The 21,377-nt window shown below is 40.8% G+C and overlaps 1 protein-coding gene across 1 annotated transcript in view; it reads right to left on the bottom strand.

The window, feature by feature from the left end:
• The window catches only part of LOC139366000 (gamma-aminobutyric acid receptor subunit alpha-2-like), a 66,249-nt gene that overhangs the window by 13,863 nt on the left and 31,009 nt on the right, over positions 1 to 21,377 (bottom strand). The window contains exon 7 of the mRNA XM_071103072.1: positions 4,148 to 4,300. Within this exon, the coding sequence (XP_070959173.1) occupies positions 4,148 to 4,300 (153 nt within the window). The remainder of the gene's footprint in view (positions 1 to 4,147; positions 4,301 to 21,377) is intronic.

Below are 21,377 nucleotides of genomic sequence, written 5' to 3'. Positions count from 1 at the left end.
ATTTGAGGGCTGTATGAAAACATTGCGAGTCCCCACTGAAGTTCAGCTTAGCTCAGATTTCCTTTTATTTTAATGAGGGGAGGGGGAAAAAGTATCTGCAGATAAGAGATGAGAATGTATTTACTCAGAGTATTTTTCTTAAATGTTCATTTGCTGCCCACTTCTCTGTGGCACTGAAATAATGAGGATAATTAAAGGGACACAGAGAATAATAAACAAACTAACTCCTCCTTTTCAGAGCATACCCAATCATATCTAGAAATGGCCTGATTAAAGTTTACACAGCTATGGGCCATTTCTACCGTGAACACATCAGCATTCTGTTTTTCGGTGCATACTATTTTGTGATGTACTTCTCCTTTATGTGATATACTGTGTTTATCTTGTGAATGGTACTCACCTCTGCAGTGATATGACATCAACACCATTGTGCCGGAAACCAAAGACTCAATCCAATTTGCATACCGCCCCAACAGATAGTGCCCACAAAGCTCCTCACTAAGCTAAAGACCCCGGGACTAACACCTCCCTCTGCAACTGGATTCTGGACATCCTGATGGGCAGTCCCCAGGTGGTAAGGGTATGCAACAACACATCTGTCACACTGGCCCCTCAGTGGTGACATGCTTAGTCCCCTCCTGTACTCCCTGTTCACCCACGACTGCGTGGCCAGGCACTACTCCAACACCATCATTAAGTTTGTTGATGACACAACGGTGGTAGGCCTGCTCACCGAAAACGATGAGACAGCCTATAGGAAGGAGGTTAGAGACCTGGCAGTTTGGTGTCAGGACAACAACCTCTCCGTCAACGTGAGAAAGACAAAGGAGCTGATCGTGGATTACAGGAAAAGGAGGACCGAACACGCCTCCGTTCACATCGACTGGGCTTTAGTGGAGCGGGTTGAGAGCTTAAAGTCCCTCGGTGTCCACATCCTCAACAAACTATCATGGTCCAAACACCAAGACAGTCGTGAAGAGGGCATGACAATGCTTATTCCCCCTCAGGAGACTGAAAAGAGTTGGCATGGCTCCCCAGATCCTAAACAGCTGCACCATCGAGAGCATCTTGACTGGTTGTATTGTCGCCTGGTATGGCAATTGCTCGGCAACTGACTGTAAGGGTAAGGCGCTACAAAGGTTAGTGCGTACGGCCCAGTTAGTGCGTACGGCCCATGGCTTTCTGCCATCCAGGACCTCTATACTAGGCTGTGTCTGAGGAAGGCCCAAAAAATTGTCAAAGACTCCAGTCACCCAAGTCGTAGACTGGTCTCTCTGTTACCGCACGGTAAGCGGTAACGGAGCGCCACGTCTAGGTCCATAAGGCTCCTTAACAGCTTCAACCCCCAATCCATAAGACTGCTGAACAATTAATCAAGTGGCCACCCGGACTATTTGCATTGACACCCCACCCTTTTGTTTTTACACTGCTGTTACTTTCTGTTTATCATCTCCGCATAGTCACTTTACCCCCGACTACATGTACATATTACCTGGACTAACCTGTACACCCACACATTTACTCATTACCGGTATTCCCTGTTTATAGCCTCGTTGTTACTTTTTTAACATATCAAATAAAATCAATTTATCAATGTCTCCCCATGTGTATAAAGCATATTTTGTAGTCAATATTCCCCCATGGACTACAATCAACAGTCCAAGTCCTGTTGACACTGGTCACACCATTAAGCTAGCCTTCCTCTTGGCCACTAGCACTCGATTAAAATACCTTGCTATGGCAGAATGAAAATTCACTTGGCTTTTCAGGATGTCGCACAGGATCACATTTAAAGTGTTGCTCATTCATTGCACAGAAATACAAACAGCTATTGGAGCTGCAGAGTGGGTTGGAAGACAGGCTAACGGGCACACAGGGCACATCCCCAAGGCTCCTGGCACCACAGAGAAACACTGAACCGCAAGTAGACACGCAGAGGGATTAGTCTAAGACAGTGGTTCCCAAACTTTTTATAGTCCCGTACCCCTTCAAACATTCACCCTCCAGCTGCGTACCTCCTCTAGCACCAGTGTCAGCGCACTCTCAAATGTTGTTGTTTTCCATCATTGTAAACCTGCCACACACACACTATATGATACATTTATTAAACAGAAGAATGAGTGTGAGTTGTCGTCACAAACCGGCTCGTGGGAAGTGACAAAGAGCTCTTATAGGACAAATAATAATAATCTATAATTTTGCTCTTTATTTAACGATTTTACTTATAAAACCTTATTTGTTCATCGAAAATTATGAATAACTCACCACAGGTTAATGAAAAAGGTGTGCTTGAAAGGCTGCACATAACTCTGCAATGTTGGGTTGTATTGGAGAGAGTCTCAATCTTAAATCATTTTCCACACAAAGTCTGTGCCTGTATTTAGTTTTCATGCTAGTGAGGGCCCAAAATCCACTCTCACATAGGTACGTGTTTGCAAAAGGCATCAGTGTCTTAACAGCGCAATTTGCCAAGGCAGGATACTCTGAGTGCAGCCCAATCCAGAAATCTGGCAGTGGCTTCTGATTAAATTCAATTTTCACAGAAACACTTGTTGCAATTTCGATGAGGCTCTCTTGTTCAGATATCGGTAAGTGGACTGGAGGCAGGGCATGAAAGGGATAAGGAATCCAATGTGTCACCCGTTTCAGGAAAGTACCTGTGTAATTGCGCACCCAACTCACTCAGGTGCTTTACTATATCACATTTGACATTGTCCGTAAGCTTGAGTTCATTTGCACATAAAAAATCATACAATGATGGAAAGACCTGTGTGTTGTCCTTATTAAATGCAGACAGAGAAGAGCGCCAACTTCTTAATCATGTCTTCAATTTTGTCCCTCACATTGAATATAGTTGCGGAGAGTCCCTGTAATCCTAGATTCAGATCATTCAGGGGAGAAAAAACATCACCCAGATAGGCCAGTCGTGTGTGAAACTCATCATCATGCAAGCGGTCAGACAAGTGAAAGTTATGGTCAGTAAAGAAATCTTTAAGCTTGTCTCTCAATTTAAAAAAACGTGTCAATACTTTGCCCCTTGATAACCAGTGCACTTCTGTATGTTGTAAAAGCTTACGGTCGCTGCCCATATCATTGCATAGTGCAGAAAATACACAAGAGTTCAGGGACCTTGCATTGTCACTGTAGTGTCCAATACGTATTTCAAGCTGTCAGGCATTCCCTTGGCAGCAAGAGCCTCTTGGTGGATGCTGCAGTGTACCCAAGTGGTGTCGGAAGCAACTGCTTGCATGCACGTTACCACTCCACTATGTCAATGTGATTGGATGTTAATTATTTGACGAGGCTGCCGGTATTTGACATTGTGTTGTTATTTCACTGAACACTAGATGGTTTAATTTGATTTTTCTGTTGTTCTGGGACTGATTTGCACTTTTCGCACCAAAGTACGTTAATCTCTAGGAGACAACTTGTCTCCTTCCTGAGCGGTGTGATGGCTGCGTGGTCCCATGGTGGTCCCATGGTGTTCATACTTGTGTACTATTGTTTGTACAGATCAACGTGGTACCTTCAGGTGTTTGGAAATTGCTCCCAAGGATGAACCCCAGACTTGTGGAGGTCTACAATTTCTTTTCTGAGGTCTTGGCTGATTTCTTTGGATTTTCCCATGATGTCAAGCCAAGAGGCACTGAGTTTGAAGGTAGGCCTTGAAATCCATCCACAGGTACACCTCTAATTGACTCAAATTATGTCAATTAGCCTATCAGAAGCTTCTAAAGCCATGACATAATTTTCTTGAATTTTCCAAGCTGTTTAAAGGCACATTCAACTTAGTGTATGTAAACTTCTGACCCACTGGAATTGTGATACAGTGAATTATAAGTGAAATAATCTGTCTGTAAACAATTGTTGGAAAAATTACTTGTCATGCACAAAGTAGATGTCCTAACCGACTTGCCAAAACTATAGTTTGTTAACAAGAAATTTGTGGAGTGGTTGAAAAACTAGTTTTAATGACTCCAACCTGGTGTATGTAAACTTTCGACATCAATTGTATGTATGTATGTATGTAAAATTAAATATTCATAACTTTTTTATTTGCCGTACCATTGACGGCGTTGCACGTACCCCAGTTTGGAATACCTGGTCTAGGATAACATCACTGTCGGATACGGAGTCCCATACTCACCAAACACAGTCCTAGCTGGCACGGACTCTCTGTTCAGCCAGAAGGACACTTGGGAGAGGATGACGGTCATAATGCATGGTAGATAGGTCTGGATCACAAAGTATCCAATCTTCCGCTTCAAATGGAAATGTGCCGTCATGACAGTGTATTCGCCTGTAGAGAGAGAGTGCTTTATTCATTTATACGGCCTCGACTACAGTGCCACTCTTGAAGGATAGCGTTATTTATTTACGTCCGATTCTATTCGTTTTTCACCAGTACATATGCGAATTCATAATAATATGGATGTGGATGCTTTGGGTTGGATATGCAATGTTCAAAAAACTATGGACTTTTCAGAGTTCAAACAATAAGCCTATTGAATAAAGCTTTGTACATTGTAATTGTATAACCGCAATGCAAAACTAAACCTCTAACGAGGACATTCAATTATGCCAATGCCGCATGCATGACTTATAATGGGAGAATATCTCAAAGAGAACCCAAGATGAGAAGAGAAAGTTGTTTACCCACCTAATCCCAAAATATGTATTATTCCCTGTTATTTGAGAGCACTTGCAGTATTGCCTGCATTCACCCCATTTACAGGGAGTCTTGATGCTCTCTCGCTCTCCTGTCTTCACACACACGTTATGTTCTTCTATACTCGTGGGGACCTAAAATACATTTCCATTCAAAATCATATTTTCCCTAAACCTTAACATAAACTTATCATGTAACCCTAACCACCAACTCCTTACCCTAACTCTAACCCTAAATCTAACCGCTAAGCTTAAAATAGCCATTGTCCTCATGGGGACGTGGGAAATGGGGGAGGATAATTTGCATGCCTGCCCTGATGTCTCTCTGTCGTGGATGGGGAGGGTAATTTGCATGCCTGCACGAATTGTCTCTCTGTTGTGGATGGGGAGGTTAATTTGCATGCCTGCCCTGATGTCTCTCTGTTGTCGATGGGGGGAGAGAATCTGCGAGACGTGGTGGGATTTACTCCAGAGAAGCTTATGCATGCTTCCCTGCGAGCGGGAAGACTGTAATTACAGGATGAATATGATAATCACTCCACAGACATAACAGACTTAAGGTCCTCTACCGCCATTGCAATCAAGTGGCTCAAACACCAAAATATTGTGGAGCATTTTGTGTAGATTGGTAAAACAAATCCCAATTAACTGGTTCTCAATATCCAGGCTCCATGTCAACAATTTGTGGAAATTGTGCAATGGGGTAAATCAAATCAAATCAAATTTATTTATATAGCCCTTCGTACATCAGCTGATATCTCAAAGTGCTGTACAGAAACCCAGCCTAAAACCCCAAGCAGCAAGCAATGCAGGTGTAGAAGCACGGTGGCTAGGAAAAACTCCCTAGAAAGGCCAAAACCTAGGAAGAAACCTAGAGAGGAACCAGGCTATGTGGGGTGGCCAGTCCTCTTCTGGCTGTGCAGGGTGGAGATTATAACAGAACATGGCCAAGATGTTCAAATGTTCATAAATGACCAGCATGGTCGAATAATAATAAGGCAGAACAGTTGAAACTGGAGTAAATACTTGTTATTGGCTCTTTATCTGTGGCTTAACAATGCCAAATTAACAATGCCACTGGGACAGTTGAGCTAACGTGCACTAATGTGATTAACATGACATTGTAAGTAATATGAAAAAATTCCTAGGACATAGACATTTATATGTGCAGAAAGCTTCAATTATTGTTAACTTAACTGCACTGTCCAATTTACAGTAGATATTATAATGAAACAATACCATACTATTGTTTGTGGAGAGTGTACAACAACAACTTTTATCACAGCAACTTTGATACATTCACCTCTGAAGGTAAATAATGTAGAGTGTCATTAGAGTGTCTATTTTGAGAAACAGACACCTCACAAGTCCTCAACTGGCAGCTTCATTAAATAGTACCTGCAAAACACCAGTTTCAACGTCAACAGTGAAGAGGCGACTCCGGAATGCTGGCCTTCTAGGCAGAGTTGCAAAGAAAATACCATATCTCAGACTGGCCAATAAAAATAAAAGATTAAGATGGCCAAAAGAACAGACACTGGACAAAGATATGGCTTTTTCTTAGTAACTTTGCATAGAAAGCCAGCATCCCGGAGTTGCCTCTTCACTGTTGACATTGAGACTGGTGTTTTGCAGGTACTATTTAATGAAGATGCCAGTTGAGGACTTGTGAGGCGTCTGTTTCTCAAACTAGACACTCTAATGTACTTGTCCTCTTGCTCAGTTGTGCACCGGGACCTCCCACTCCTCTTTATATTCTGGATAGAGGCAGTTTGCGCTGTTCTGTGAAGGGAGTAGCTAGTACACAGCGTTGTACGAGATCTTCAGTTTCTTGGCAATTTCTCACATGGAATAGCCTTCATTTCTCAGAACAAGAATAGACTGAGGAGTTTCAGAAGAAAGGGCTTTGTTTCTGGCCATTTTGAGCCTGTAATCGAACCCACAAATGCTGATGCTCCAGATACTCAACTAGTCTAAAGAAGGCCAGGTTTATTGCTTATTTATTCAGAAAAAAAGTTTTCAGTTGTGCTAACATAATTGCAAAAGGGTTTTCTAATGATAAACTTGGATTTAAAATGATAAACTTGGATTGGCTAACGCAACATGCCATTGGAACACAGGAGTGATGGTTGCTGATAATGGGCCTCTGTACAGTTATGCAGATATTCCATAAAAAATCTGCCATTTCCAGCTACAATAGTCATTTACAACATTAACAATGTCTACACTGTATTTCTGATCAATTTGATGTTATTTTAATGGACTTTTTTTTCTTTTTTCTTCTTCAAAAACAAGGACATTTCTAAGTGACCCCAAACTTTTGAACGGTAGTGTACATATTATCTAAAGTACCTCGACTAACCTGTACCCCCGCACATTGACTCGGTACCGGTACCCCCTGTATATAGCCTCGCTACTGTTATTTTATTGTTGCTCTTATTTTTTACTTTAGTTCATTTAGTAAATATTTTTCTTAACTGCATTGTTGGTTACGGGCTTTTCACAGTATTGTATACGGCAAATGTGACATTTGATTTGAACTCTTCTGCCTCAGCCAGGGTTGGGAGGGCCAGAAACATGGATCTTACCCTTCACCCCTGGCTGAAGAAAACCAACAGTGCACCTCAGCCACGCTAAAGGTCCTACACGATATCATAAGCGCCATCGATAAAAGACAGTACTGTGCAGCCGTCTTCATCGACCTGGCCAAGGCTTTCGACTCTGTCAAACACCGTATTCTTATCGGCAGACTCAACAGCCTTGGTTTCTCTAATGACTGTCTCGCATGGTTCACTAACTACTTCTCAGATAGAGTTCAGTGTGTCAACTCGGAGGGCGTGTTGTCTGGACCTCTGGCAGTCTGTATGGCGGTGCCACAGGATTAAATTTTCAGGCCGACATTTTTCTCTGCATATATCACTGATGTCGCTCTTGCTGCGTGTGATTCTTTGATCACCTACACAGACGACACCATTCTGTATACATCTGGCCCTTCTTTGGACACTATGTTAATAAACCTCCAAACCAGCTTCAACGCCATACAACACTCCTTCTGAGGCCTTCAACTGCTCTTAAATGCTAATAAAACGAAATACATACTCTTCAACCAATCGCTGCCCGCACCCGCCTGCCCGACTAGCATCACAACTCTGGACGGTTCTGACTTATGTGAATATGTGGACAACTACAAATACCTAGGTATCTGGTTAGACTGTGAAGATTAAGCATCTCCAATCCAAAGTTACATCTAGAATCGGCTTCCTATTTCACAACAAAGCCTCCTCCACTCATGCTGCCAAACTTACCCTCGTAAAACTGACTATCCTAAATATCCTTGGCTTCGGCGATGTCAATTACAAATTAGCCTCCAACACTCTACCCAGCAAATTGGATGCAGTCTATCACAGTGCCATCCATTTCATCACCAAAGCCCCATATACTACTAAAGCCAACAGCTACTTTGGCCGCCTTTCCTTCCAGTTCTCTGCTGCCAATTACTGGAAGGAATTGCAAAAATCACTGAAGTTGGAGACTTATATCTCCCTCACAAACTTTAAGCGTCAGCTGTCAGAGCTGTACACAGCCCATCTGTAAATAGACACGTTGGTGGTGAGGGACTCTTCACTGTTCTAAAGTGGAAGAAGGGAGGTGCCCTCCCCTATAGCTTGTTAAATCCGCCACATTTGATTGGAAATGGAGTAGACCAGGGGAAGGATGTTTTTCCAGCAGATGAGCAATGCACTCTCATTCCAGAAGAAGGCAGGAGACATGGCAGCTTGACATACTCCTCTGTGGGTGCAAATGAAGATGGAGAGCCTGGTTCTAGATAGCTTCAGCCTCCTGTCGGCACTGATGAGGCCAGCACACCCTCACTTGAGATGCTAATGTCCAATGCATCTGATGGAATTTAGGCCAATCATTTGATTTAACATTAACTTTAGTCCTCTGAGCAAGTTGTCCTCTGAGCAAGTTGACATACGGAATCATATGGCAATTTGGCAAAACATCACGAATCACGACGGGGCCTTATCTCGAAAACGGAAAATATTTCGAAGCCGAAACTTGGTGAGCGTAGGTTTGGCATAATTATTAGGCCTCGACGGTTTTTGAGTTATGGCCGTTTTTCTGGGATTAAAGGTCCTAAATGGAAAGACGAATCTTGTCAATAGTTAGCTTTGTTGGAGCTGAACCGTCAGACCTAGAGAGTTCTAGCAGACCTATCGAGCCGAAACTCGGGATTCGGGGTCGCCTCACATAGGCCTTCACATAATGCTGTTTTACCTTTTTATTATGCTAATTGACTGATGGACACTGACTTGCTAGTTGACTTTTGTACATTTGCAATATGTTTAAACGGAGAGGGACCATCACCAAAATGGCATTCTGAAATCAACACAAAAAATGGCATCACCATAGTCTCCAGACTGTGCCGAGTTCAAGGAGACGCCCCGCTTGACCGTAGCTCGTTCTGAGTGCAGCAAACTTGAAAAAAAGAAGGCCCAAAATGAAGCCTGCACCACAATGTCATTTGATTTTGGGTGGCAGTGAGAGAACCGTTAGGGTGAGAAGCACAATTCCACCACATGAATGTTCCTAAGGTCCTCCCGATCTGAACAAGCCTAACCTTGACCGTGTGGCATTAACCCTTCACAGTAAAACAGGGTTTTTTGATCTCACAGATTACAGTGACATCTCTCCCCATAGGAATACATTGCCTGCACCACAAAATTCAACCTGAAGCCTATATGGGTTATGAATGCCGTATGAACCTGTCTTCGGTACCAGTCCATCAGGCCACTATGAGATCTACCTGTGTCGAATCTAAGCTTCCTGGAGCAACCGGAAGTGGTTAAAATGCCCCTAAAAGTGTTTACCCATACACTGCCTGCAGTTTGATAGACATAGTGCATTCAACCCTGTGTAGATCAGTCAATTCTTAACGTAAAGACTTAAAACTCGGGATTCTGTAAGTGGCTATGTAAATCAAGACATGTGTTTACTTATAGCTTCCTGTGCCAACCGGAAGTGCCTTTAATTGGGTCACACTCTCTGTTTCGAAGGGTTAAAAAAGTCACATCTCTCCAAAACTTCATATGTGTGACTAGGTAACCCTTCTGAACTGTAAATCAGTCATTAATCCCAACAGATGTCAAAGAAAAGCTCCCTCACACACACACAGGAAGGATGGAGTGATAAAGTGCGGTGCTTAAAGACACAGAGAGCAGGAAATGGCATTACCATAATCCCTAGGCCGTACCGAGTTCAGCGAGATATCCCGCTTGACCGTAGCTCGCTCGGTCTAGGCGCAGCGAGCATTAGAATAGTAGGCCCAAAATGAAGCCTGCACCACAATGTCATTTGCTTTTGGGTGACAGTGAGAGAACCGTTAGAGTGAGAAGAAAAATTGCACCACATGAATGTTCCTAAGGTCCTCCCGATCTGAACAAGCCTAACCTTGACCGTGTGGCATTAACCCTTAACAGTAAAACAGTGTTTTTTGATCTCACAGATTACAGTGTCATCTCTCCCCATAGGAATACATTGCCTGCACCCCTAATTTCAACCTGAGGCCTATGTGGGTTATGAATGCCGTATGAACCTGTCTTCGGTACCAGTCCATCAGGCCACTATGAGGTCTACCTGTGTTGATTCTAAGCTTCCTGGACCAACCGGAAGTGGTTAAAATGCCCCTAAAAGTGTTTACCCATACACTGCATGCAGTTTGATAGACATAGTGCATTCAACCCTGTGTAGATCAGTCAATTCTTAACGTAAGGACTTAAAACTCAGGATTCTGTAACAGCATACCCCAATGAGGATATGTGTTGATTTATAACTTCCTGTGCCAACCGGAAGTGCCATAATTGGTGTCTTAGGGGCTGTTTCGAAGGGTTAAAAAAGTCTGATCTTTCCAAAACTTCATATGTGTGATTAGGCAACCCCCATGAACTGTAAATCAGTCATTTTTCCCAAAAAAATTCAAAGGAAAAAAAAATCACACTAAAACACAACTTGGAAGGAGGGACGTATTGTGGTGCGTAGAGACAGACAGTGGCTCCAATAGTTAGCTTTGTTGGAGCTAAAAAAGAACCGTCGGACCTAGAGTTCCGAAACTTTAGAAACCTGTTCTAGACCTCCCGTAGATGGTGCGTGGTGAGTTACGTGGCTCTAGAAGGTTCTCGGACCGAGAAACAGCCTCGTACATTTGAAATAACTTCAATTCATTTTTGCATCACGAAAATGACGACATTTAGAAATGTCCCAGAGTCGCAAGACTAGGTGCATTGCAAACGTCTCGGCCCATATAGACAGACCCCAACGTTTCTGTCCAATAGCTCATTCAAGGACCCCGTAGCAAGTCATGGAAAATAGTGGATTTTCAGCACCAATTAGGGTTTTTCTCGGACACCAAATGACCTATCGAGCCGAAACTTGGGATTCGGGGTCGCCTCAGCTAGGCCAACACATAACATAAGAAATGGACCCGCAGCTAGAACGTAACTACGTGTTTTATGGTTTTTTTATGGTTTGAACCGAAGGGGTTGTGAATTTTGGGCCAGCTCTGAAGTATGTAATAGTTGGCTACTAAACGAGTTGGAAAAAGTGGGTTTGGTGTCAGTTTGTATCAGTTTGGTGGTCAGAATGATATCTAATTGACTGATGGACTCTTGTCCACTTGACTCTTGTACATTTGCAATATGATCCTATAGTGAAAAAACATCACCAAAAGCGACATTCTGAAATCAACCCAAACGAGCGATTGAGATGACCCAGAATCACTGCAAAGCCATCCCGAGTTCATCGGGCCAGTCAATTTCACATTCCTGCAAGATTTTTATAGCATGACAAATTCGTGATGGTACCTGCCCTTTAAAACATATTGCAAATGCACAGTGACTTTGAAAAAGTAAGAAACAAAAAAAAATACATCTAAAAAATTTTGAGCATGACAAATTCGTGATGGTACCTGCCCATTGAAACATATTGCAAATGCACAGTGACTTTGAAAAAGTAAGGAAACATAAACAAAAAAAATCCAAAATTTTTATTTTTGGGTGACCAGTTGCACGTGCATTTGCAATATGATTCTATAGTGAAAAAACATATTGCAAATGCACAGTGACTTTGAAAAAGTAAGGAAACATAAACAAAAAAAATCTAACATTTTTTGGGGGGGATGACCAGTTGCATGTGCATTTGCAATATGATTCTATAGTGAAAAAACATATTGCAAATGCACAGTGACTTTGAAAAAGTAAGGAAAAATAAACAAAAAAAATCTAATTTTTTGGGGGGGGGATGACCAGTTGCACGTGCATTTGCAATATGATTCTATAGTGAAAAAACATATTGCAAATGCACAGTGACTTTGAAAAAGTAAGGAAACATAAACAAAAAAAATCTAAAAATTTTTTGGGGGGGATGACCAGTTGCATGTGCATTTGCAATATGATTCTATAGTGAAAAAACATATTGCAAATGCACAGTGACTTTGAAAAAGTAAGGAAACATAAACAAAAAAAATCTAAAATTTTTTGGGGGGGATGACCAGTTGCATGTGCATTTGCAATATGATTCTATAGTGAAAAAACATATTGCAAATGCACAGTGACTTTGAAAAAGTAAGGAAAAATAAACAAAAAAAATCTAATTTTTTTTGGGGGGGATGACCAGTTGCACGTGCATTTGCAATATGATTCTATAGTGAAAAAACATATTGCAAATGCACAGTGACTTTGAAAAAGTAAGGAAACATAAACAAAAAAAATCCAAAATTTTTATTTTTGGGTGACCAGTTGCACGTGCATTTGCAATATGATTCTATAGTGAAAAAACATATTGCAAATGCACAGTGACTTTGAAAAAGTAAGGAAAAATAAACAAAAAAAATCTAAATTTTTTTGGGGGGGATGACCAGTTGCACGTGCATTTGCAATATGATTCTATAGTGAAAAAACATATTGCAAATGCACAGTGACTTTGAAAAAGTAAGGAAACATAAACAAAAAAAATCTAAAATGTTTTTGGGGGGATGACCAGTTGCATGTGCATTTGCAATATGATTCTATAGTGAAAAAACATATTGCAAATGCACAGTGACTTTGAAAAAGTAAGGAAACATAAAAAAAATCTAAATTTTTTTGGGGGGGATGACCAGTTGCATGTGCATTTGCAATATGATTCTATAGTGAAAAAACATATTGCAAATGCACAGTGACTTTGAAAAAGTAAGGAAAAATAAACAAAAAAAATATTTTTTTTTTTTGGGGGGATGACCAGTTGCACGTGCATTTGCAATATGATTCTATAGTGAAAAAACATATTGCAAATGCACAGTGACTTTGAAAAAGTAAGGAAACATAAACAAAAAAAATCTAAATTTTTTTGGGGGGGATGACCAGTTGCATGTGCATTTGCAATATGATTCTATAGTGAAAAAACATATTGCAAATGCACAGTGACTTTGAAAAAGTAAGGAAACATAAACAAAAAAAATCCAAAATTTTTATTTTTGGGTGACCAGTTGCACGTGCATTTGCAATATGATTCTATAGTGAAAAAACATATTGCAAATGCACAGTGACTTTGAAAAAGTAAGGAAACATAAACAAAAAAAATCTAAATTTTTTGGGGGGGGATGACCAGTTGCATGTGCATTTGCAATATGATTCTATAGTGAAAAAACATATTGCAAATGCACAGTGACTTTGAAAAAGTAAGGAAACATAAACAAAAAAAATCAAAACATTTTTTTTTTGGGTGACCAGTTGCACGTGCATTTGCAATATGATTCTATAGTGAAAAAACATATTGCAAATGCACAGTGACTTTGAAAAAGTAAGGAAACATAAACAAAAAAAATCTAAAAAATTTTTTGGGGGATGACCAGTTGCATGTGCATTTGCAATATGATTCTATAGTGAAAAAACATATTGCAAATGCACAGTGACTTTGAAAAAGTAAGGAAAAATAAACAAAAAAAATCTAAAAATTTTTTTGGGGGATGACCAGTTGCACGTGCATTTGCAATATGATTTCCACTAAATGGGCCATCTGCAAAGTCAAAATTGGCTGTATATATGTATATATATATATCTCATTAAAGAAATAATGAAAACAAAAATATGGTATTTTTGGTGTTTAATTTAAAGTTTTGGTTAGGATTAATGTTAGAAGTGTAGTTAGGTTTAAAATGTAATTTTATGACTTTGTGGCTGTGCCAGCTAGTGACTAATATGCCAAGCTGCCTCCAGTACATGAGTCCCCCCAATAAATGCCAACCTGTCCTCTGATAAAGGACAGAGGGAAGGAAGCATGGGCTACAGTGCCTATGTAGGACTGCTGCCATTGACCCAGGTGAGGGGGATAAAGACAAATAGATAAAGATGAATACACTTGATTGGTTAGAAAACAAACCCACAATATTTTCATTGAAGGTCCAATGCAGCCTTTTTTAAATTGTATTTTTTATATCAAATCATTTCTGGGTAACAATTAAGTACCTTACTGTAATTTCTTTCAATTAATATGGTCCAAAATAAACAAAAACAGCTTCTTAGCAAAGCATTTTGCTAGGACCGTCTGAGAGTGAAAAACTGAAAACTTGCTGTAATTGGCAGAGAGGTTTGGAACTCTCTTATTGGTCAATTAACCTAAAGAGGCTGACATTTCAGACTGTGGTTTCAAACAGCTCTTACACTAAAGGAGCATTATCATAATTTTCACAATTTCACAGAATTATTCCAACCTCATAGCATAATATGACCTCATATATAATAAACACAGATTAAATTCATGGAAATGTACAAATATTTACTTCTAATGTTATTTTGACATTTTCTGTCCACACATTCGCTTTGGCGAACACCCCTCTGTTCTCTCTATGTGAGTCAATGTAAAAATATAACAAAATTAAGTGATTTGCTAAAAGTATTTTGCTGTTATGCTCGTGGCCCTATTGCAAGATGTCCCTCGCACTCCAGCCTCAGTCACCCAAGATGTCCCTCGCACTCAAGTACAGTCACCCATGATGTCCCTCGCACTCAAGTACAGTCACCCAAGATGTCCCTCGCACTCAAGCCTCAGTCACCCAAGATGTCCCTCACACTCAAGTACAGTCACCCAAGATGTCCCTCACACTCAAGTACAGTCACCCATGCCAAATGACCTAGTTTGCCCCCACGGTTGATGACACACTGACACAGTGCTGATGAACGATTCCTTTAAAGTCAGACAATCAGCAAATCTGTAGCGGGAAAATACAACAAATGGATTTTCAGCGAAGGGGGCTCCTCCGTATTTCACTTGGGAAATGTTCCTAGTAGTTAAATATTTTACTCACTTTCAGACTAGTAGCATCTCAGCTAGAACATTTGGTTCCTTGGAAGTTTTTGGTTTGACATTGGTTCTGGGAATGAAGCCATACATTTTCTGACCAGTTAAACAACATTTGTTTTAAATGTTCTGAGAACATTTTGCCTGTTCTAGGAATGTTTATTTTTTTAGGTTATAGAGAGTGTCATGAATATTACCGAAGGTGACTCCCCTTCTTGTTCGGGTGGCGCTCGGCGGTTGTCGTCGCCGGTCTACTAGCTGCCACCGATCCTTTGGTCTGTGTTCATTTGGTTTTGTCTAATTGGTTTCACCTGTTCCTTGTTTGGTTGTTAGGGTGGGGTTATTTAAGTTCGTTCAGCCCGCTTTGTTTGTGTGGGCTTGTTCATCTGTATGTGTTAGAGTGGTTAGTGGTTTCATTTGGGTTTCTCGCTGTCCTTGTATTTTCACAATAGGGTACTTTTGTTCTGTAGTTATACCTGGTTTGGTGTACTATTTTTGGACATTAAAGCGTGTTTTTCCCGCATCCTTTGCTCTCTGCGCCCGACTCCACACCTATTCACTCATTGAGCGTTAGAGAGTTTGAGAACATTTTACTCTGGTTCCTTGAAAGTTTTGCTGGGAGATTTTACTAACACTCTTTTTTTTATTTATTTAACCAGGCAAGTCAGTTAAGAACTAATTATTTTTTACAATGACGGCCTAGGAACAATGGGTTAACTGCCTTGTTCAGTGGCAGAACGATTTTTACCTTGTCAGCTAGGGGATTCAATCTAGCAACCTTTCGGTTACTGGCCCAACGCTCTAACCACTAGGCTACCTGCCACTCTGAATTTTGAATAACTTTCTTAATGAACTTTCACTGAATGTTTCAATAAGACTTCATAACACTGTTGACTTCATTAAACTCAAAGCACAGATAGGACACATGGAAATTCATTTCCATAGGCATGAATGATTTTTTATTGTGACACGGCATCAGCGAGATTCAAAACAATCTTATGTTCTCTCTCCATGGAATTAGTCCACTGCCCCACCAAGGTGGTGCTAGCATGCAATGTTTTTTTGATGATAACAGCTGTTCATTTTTAGTAATTTCAAAGGAAACAAGCACTCATTAAGATCAGGTGTGGCCAATTAGTGGGCGCTGTCAACACACCTGAACACATTTAACAAGATAGAGGATAGAGAGTTTTGTTGATGCTGAGAATGGAATGTATACGTTTTTAAATACCACTTAAAACGCTCTGAATGTTAGTGTTGTGGTTTTTATAGAACATGTTCTTAACATTCTAAAAACTGAATGTATGTATTTAAAAACTCTTACAACGTTATCTGAATAAAGTTTTCTTGTCATTATGGCAAGTTTTCTTAATGTTCTCGGGAACAATTTGAGAACATGATTTTAAATAGAACCACAAGGAAACCTTTAGGAAACATTATACTTTGTACTAAAATTCCTGTAGACGAACGTTGCTAAAGTTCTTAAATAATTTGTTAACATGACTTTAAATAGAACCATGTGGAAACCTGTAGGAAGCGTTATGCTTAAGTACTGAAATTCCCACAGAACAATTTGAGAACATGACTTTAAATAGAACCATGAAGAAACTGATGTACTGAAATAACCACAGAACTTTGTTTCTTAACTTTCTCTTGAACAATTTGAGAACATTCCCAATGTCAAACGTTCCTAGAACATTGCCAAAATGGAAATTAAATGTAATCATGTTTGAAGTTTTTGGAAATGTTCTGTTTAAAGTAATGAAACTGGAGATGAAAGAAAGGAACACCTAATTAGGTGAGGTGCTGGCTAGCGGAGTAGAACACTTGAAAAATTAAAGGAGAGCCGCACACTCTAGGAGCTCAGATGCAATAATTGAATAACCTAATAACCAATGTTTCCGCATCTGAGCTCCTAGAGTGTGAGGCTCTCTTGATCTTTTTAAAGTAATGAAACACTAAGAAAATATTTTTTTTTGGTCAAGTTTCTTAAATGTGCTGAGAATGTTCCAAAGCAACTATCCTGCATCATTCCCAGAAAGTTGTGGGAAGATTGTATGCAAAATAACCATAGGACAACATGCTCTCACCAAGCTCTAAGAAACATATGGTTCTCAGAACGTTATGTGCTAGCTGGGATTATGACTGGAGCATTTAGTTGAGATTGTAGGGCTTTTCCTGAATGAAAACAGAGTTGGGATTGCAATTGGATGTTAAAACAGTATTCTCTACATCGTTGGAATGTAGACTTCTGGGTAATAATGGAGAGTGGGAGTATTGTTTGTCTAAGTGAAGGAGAAGAAGAAGGGGAAGGAAAGAAGTGGGGAAAGGAGGAGGATAAGAGATCATCAAGAGCGTTTCAAACATGTAGTGACTTGTCTGATGAGAGTGCTCCCCAGAGACGCATGTGGAGACATGCAGAGGGGGCAGATACTAATCATTGAAGACATGAGCCACCGTATTGATCCACCTGGCTGATCCATGCCATGCAACGTAGCTGTGTTCTGTGGCTTTTCTGACCTATAATGAACTACTGTTCTGTATCTTCACAGGAGCTAGTACAGTTTGCTTTTGTTCCGATGGTGAATCATGTGTTTGTAGTTTAAAAAAAAGGAATATACTGTAATTCCACAAACCTTCTGCTTTCCCCTCAGTACTATACATATGTTGTAACTCCTCTTACATTAGATTAGTAATTGCATTTTAAAATGTCATAATGTGGGGCGGAGCTAGCATGTTGGAGTGAACGGCTGTGCGTGAGAGGCTCCTGCAACTTTTTTGCGAAATAATCTAATTTAACCTACTTTATGGCACTTTTTACAACAAACGTTTCTTTCTAATACAAGATTGTAACTTTTTATATGAAAATGCCGAGTAATAAGCGACCAAAGGACAAAAAATCCACAGCGGAGGCCTACTCCCCACTAAACAACGAGACAGACATGGCGGGAGGCACATGCAACAACGTGACACTTACAGAACTTACCCGGGCTTTGGGGGAGCTACGTGTTGCTATAGCTGAGGATCTTAAGGCCACTATTGCTGAACTGGACACCAAAATCGAGAGCATCATTCGAATGGTCGCTTTGCATGGCCAGAGTATTGTGGACCTTGAGAAAGCTTCTGAATTCAACGCTGGTAGGATCGACGAGTTAGAGAAGCTATGCACGTCATTGCAGGATAGTGTGCAGAGGCTTTCTGTGAAAGTGGTGGACCTGGAGGGCCGATCCAGACGTAATAACCTTTGCGTTGTTGGTCTGGCAGAGGGGGTAGAGGCGGGCTCTCGCCCCACCGACTTCTTCGCCAAGCTATTGAAGGATGCAATGGGATCGGATGTTTTGGATTCGGATCCCCAGCTGGACCGCGCACATCGCTCCCTTGTCCCAGTGCCTGAACCGGGCCAACATCCTCGCCCAGTAATCATCTGTTGTCACAGTTTCAAGACCAAGGATCTTATCCTGCGTGAAGCTCGAATGAGGGGCAACCTGTCACATAAAGGGCATCCATTCCGTGTATATGAGGATTATGCGCCCGATGTGGCAAAGCATCGCGCCGACTACAGAGATGTCATGACCAAACTCTACAAACTCCATCTTCGCCCAGCCTTACTATTGCGGATAAAGAGGGTCGGTATGTGATCGCAATAGGAGAAATCCACTCTATCTCCATCTATGGAGAAACATACAAAAATAACCTCTTTAAAATTTGAATACAATCAGATTCTCTCAGCTAAAATTGCTAAATCTTTTCTCTATGCCAAGCAAAAATATGTTGAGTTTGGTGACAAACCACACAAATTACTCGCCAGACAACTTCGAAAAAATGGGGTATTACTCTCTTCCCCCAAAGACATCAATGACAGATTCCGGCAGTTTTATGAGACTCTATATACATCTAAAGCGGATCCTAACCCCTTAATTATGCAAACATTTTTGGAGGACTGTAATCTTCCTGCCCTGAACCAGGAAGATTCTAACTTCCTGAATAAGGAAATATCTCTTGATGAAATTCGAGAAACAATTAAATCTCTAAAGAGTGGCAAGACCCCGGGCCCAGATGGATACCCTGGTGAATTCTATAAAACATTCAGCAACATGCTCTCTCCCTACCTGCACAAAATGTTGGTTCAGGCCAATGAGGATGGAGCTCTCCCTTCTACTTTGGACGAAGCGTTCATTACAGTTATACATAAGAAGGGTAAAGATCCAGAAGAGGTAGGGTCATACAGACCAATATCTCTCCTTAATACAGACCAAAAGATTTTAGATAAAAAACTCTGGCTAACAGGCTTAGCACTTTAATTGGCAAATTGGTCCATTCGGATCAGACCGGCTTTATCCCTAACAAAAACTCATTCTTCAATCTCAGGCGCCTCTTCAATATTATGTATTCTCAGAGGTTACCCAACGTGGACCTTGCCGTCATATCTCTTGACGCCGAAAAGGCCTTTGACCAAGTTGAGTGGCCCTATCTATTCAAGGTCCTACAGAAATTTAATATTGGAGATAGGTTCATAAATTAGATCCAGCTTTTATATAGGAACCCCTGTGCCAGAATACTCACTAACCAATCATTGTCGCCCCGATTTAACCTCAACAGGGGGACAAGGCAGGGTTGTGCGCTGTCGCCTATGCTCTTCGCCCTAATTATCGAACCGCTCGCTCAGACGATTAGATCTCATGCAGCAATACACGGCTATAATACTAAAGATACTCTAAATAAGATCTCTCTATACGCAGATGACATCCTCCTCTATGTAACAGAACCCCAGGCTAGTATCCCAGCTATTCTTGATGTGATCAATTTGTTTGGTACCTTCTCGGGATACAGAATAAATTGGAACAAGAGTGAATTAATGCCCATACGGTCGCAAAATACCTCCTGGCTAGAACATCTCCCATTTAAGTTATCTTCAGAAAAATGTACCTACCTAGGAATTGTAGTTGCCAAACAATACTCCTTACTATTTAAAGATAATTTCCCCTCTCTGATACAAAAACTCAAAGCAAACATACTATTTTGGAGAACTCTCCCAATTTCTCTGCTCAATAGAATTAATGCCATTAAAATGGTCTTCCTCCCACAACTGCTCTACCTATATCAGAACATCCCAGTATTCATACCTAAATCCTTTCATAAACAACTGGACTCACTTATCAATCCTTTCATCTGGGATTATAAAACACACAGGATAGGTAAAAAACACCTCTGTAAATCCAAGATGGAAGGAGGATTGTCTCTCCCAAATTTTATATTATATTACTGGGCCGCTAACCTCCGCGTTGTTACGTTTCTGTTGGATGACGTACTTCCGGCATCCAGCTGGCTTAGTATGGAGCGTGAGGAGTGTCACCCCTTCTCTATTGGCGCTGTGATTTTGTCGCCTGTCAATCTGGAGATGTCACTTTATTTTAACAATCCTATTATACATAGCACAGTCCGAATCTGGAAGCAAATTAAAGTCCACTTTGAGCTTAGACCAATGTCATTCATGCTCCCTGTCGCCAGGAATCCCTCCTTTGCCCCTTCTAACCTTGATAACACCTTTGAGTGATGGGGAGAGTTGGGGATAAGTACCATAGGGGATTTATACATAGAAGGGACCTTTGTTTCCTTTAAATTGCTGAGGGAAACTTCAGATAGAAACTTTCAGATACCTACAAATTAGAGACTACGTTAGAAAACACCTCCCAACATTTGGGAATGCTAAACCTTCCATGTTTGACGGATGCATAAAAATATGCCCCACCTCAGATAAACTGATATTGCTATGATATGATGCTTTTCTAACTGTTAGCACACCTTCTACAGATGCCATCAAGGCAAAATGGGAGGAAGAACTAGGGACTGACATCTCGGTGGCAGACTGGGAAGAGAGCTTGGAGTATATCCACACATGCTCCATTAATTCCAGACATCGTCTCATACAATTCAAGGTATTACACAGATTACACTATTCCAAAACTAAACTGCATAGGATATTTCCTGACACATCCCCTACATGTGATAAATGTCAGTACACTACTCCACTGCTTTGCCCTATGCTCTAGCTTGCATGGTTATTGGTGTGGAATTTTTGGGATCCTCTCTGAAGTTTTGGAGACTTCAATAGATCCAGACCCGCTTCTGATAATCCTGGGAGTATCTGAGTCCCTAAACGGATTAACCAACCCCCAAAAACAACTAATCTCGTACGGTCTCATCTCGGCAAAAAAACGAATCTTGTTGTTTTGGAAAAGGAGGGAAGCGCCCTCTACCAAATTATGGCTCAGTGAATTGGCAAACACTGTACACTTAGAAAGAATTAGATATATTCTGAACACTAAATTATCAACATTTGATCAAATCTGGCAGCCTTTCCTCTCCTACTTGGA

This window comes from Oncorhynchus clarkii, chromosome 14 (assembly GCF_045791955.1).
Source record: "Oncorhynchus clarkii lewisi isolate Uvic-CL-2024 chromosome 14, UVic_Ocla_1.0, whole genome shotgun sequence".
Lineage (NCBI taxonomy): Eukaryota > Metazoa > Chordata > Actinopteri > Salmoniformes > Salmonidae > Oncorhynchus > Oncorhynchus clarkii.
This window is presented reverse-complemented; position numbering and strand designations above follow the sequence as displayed.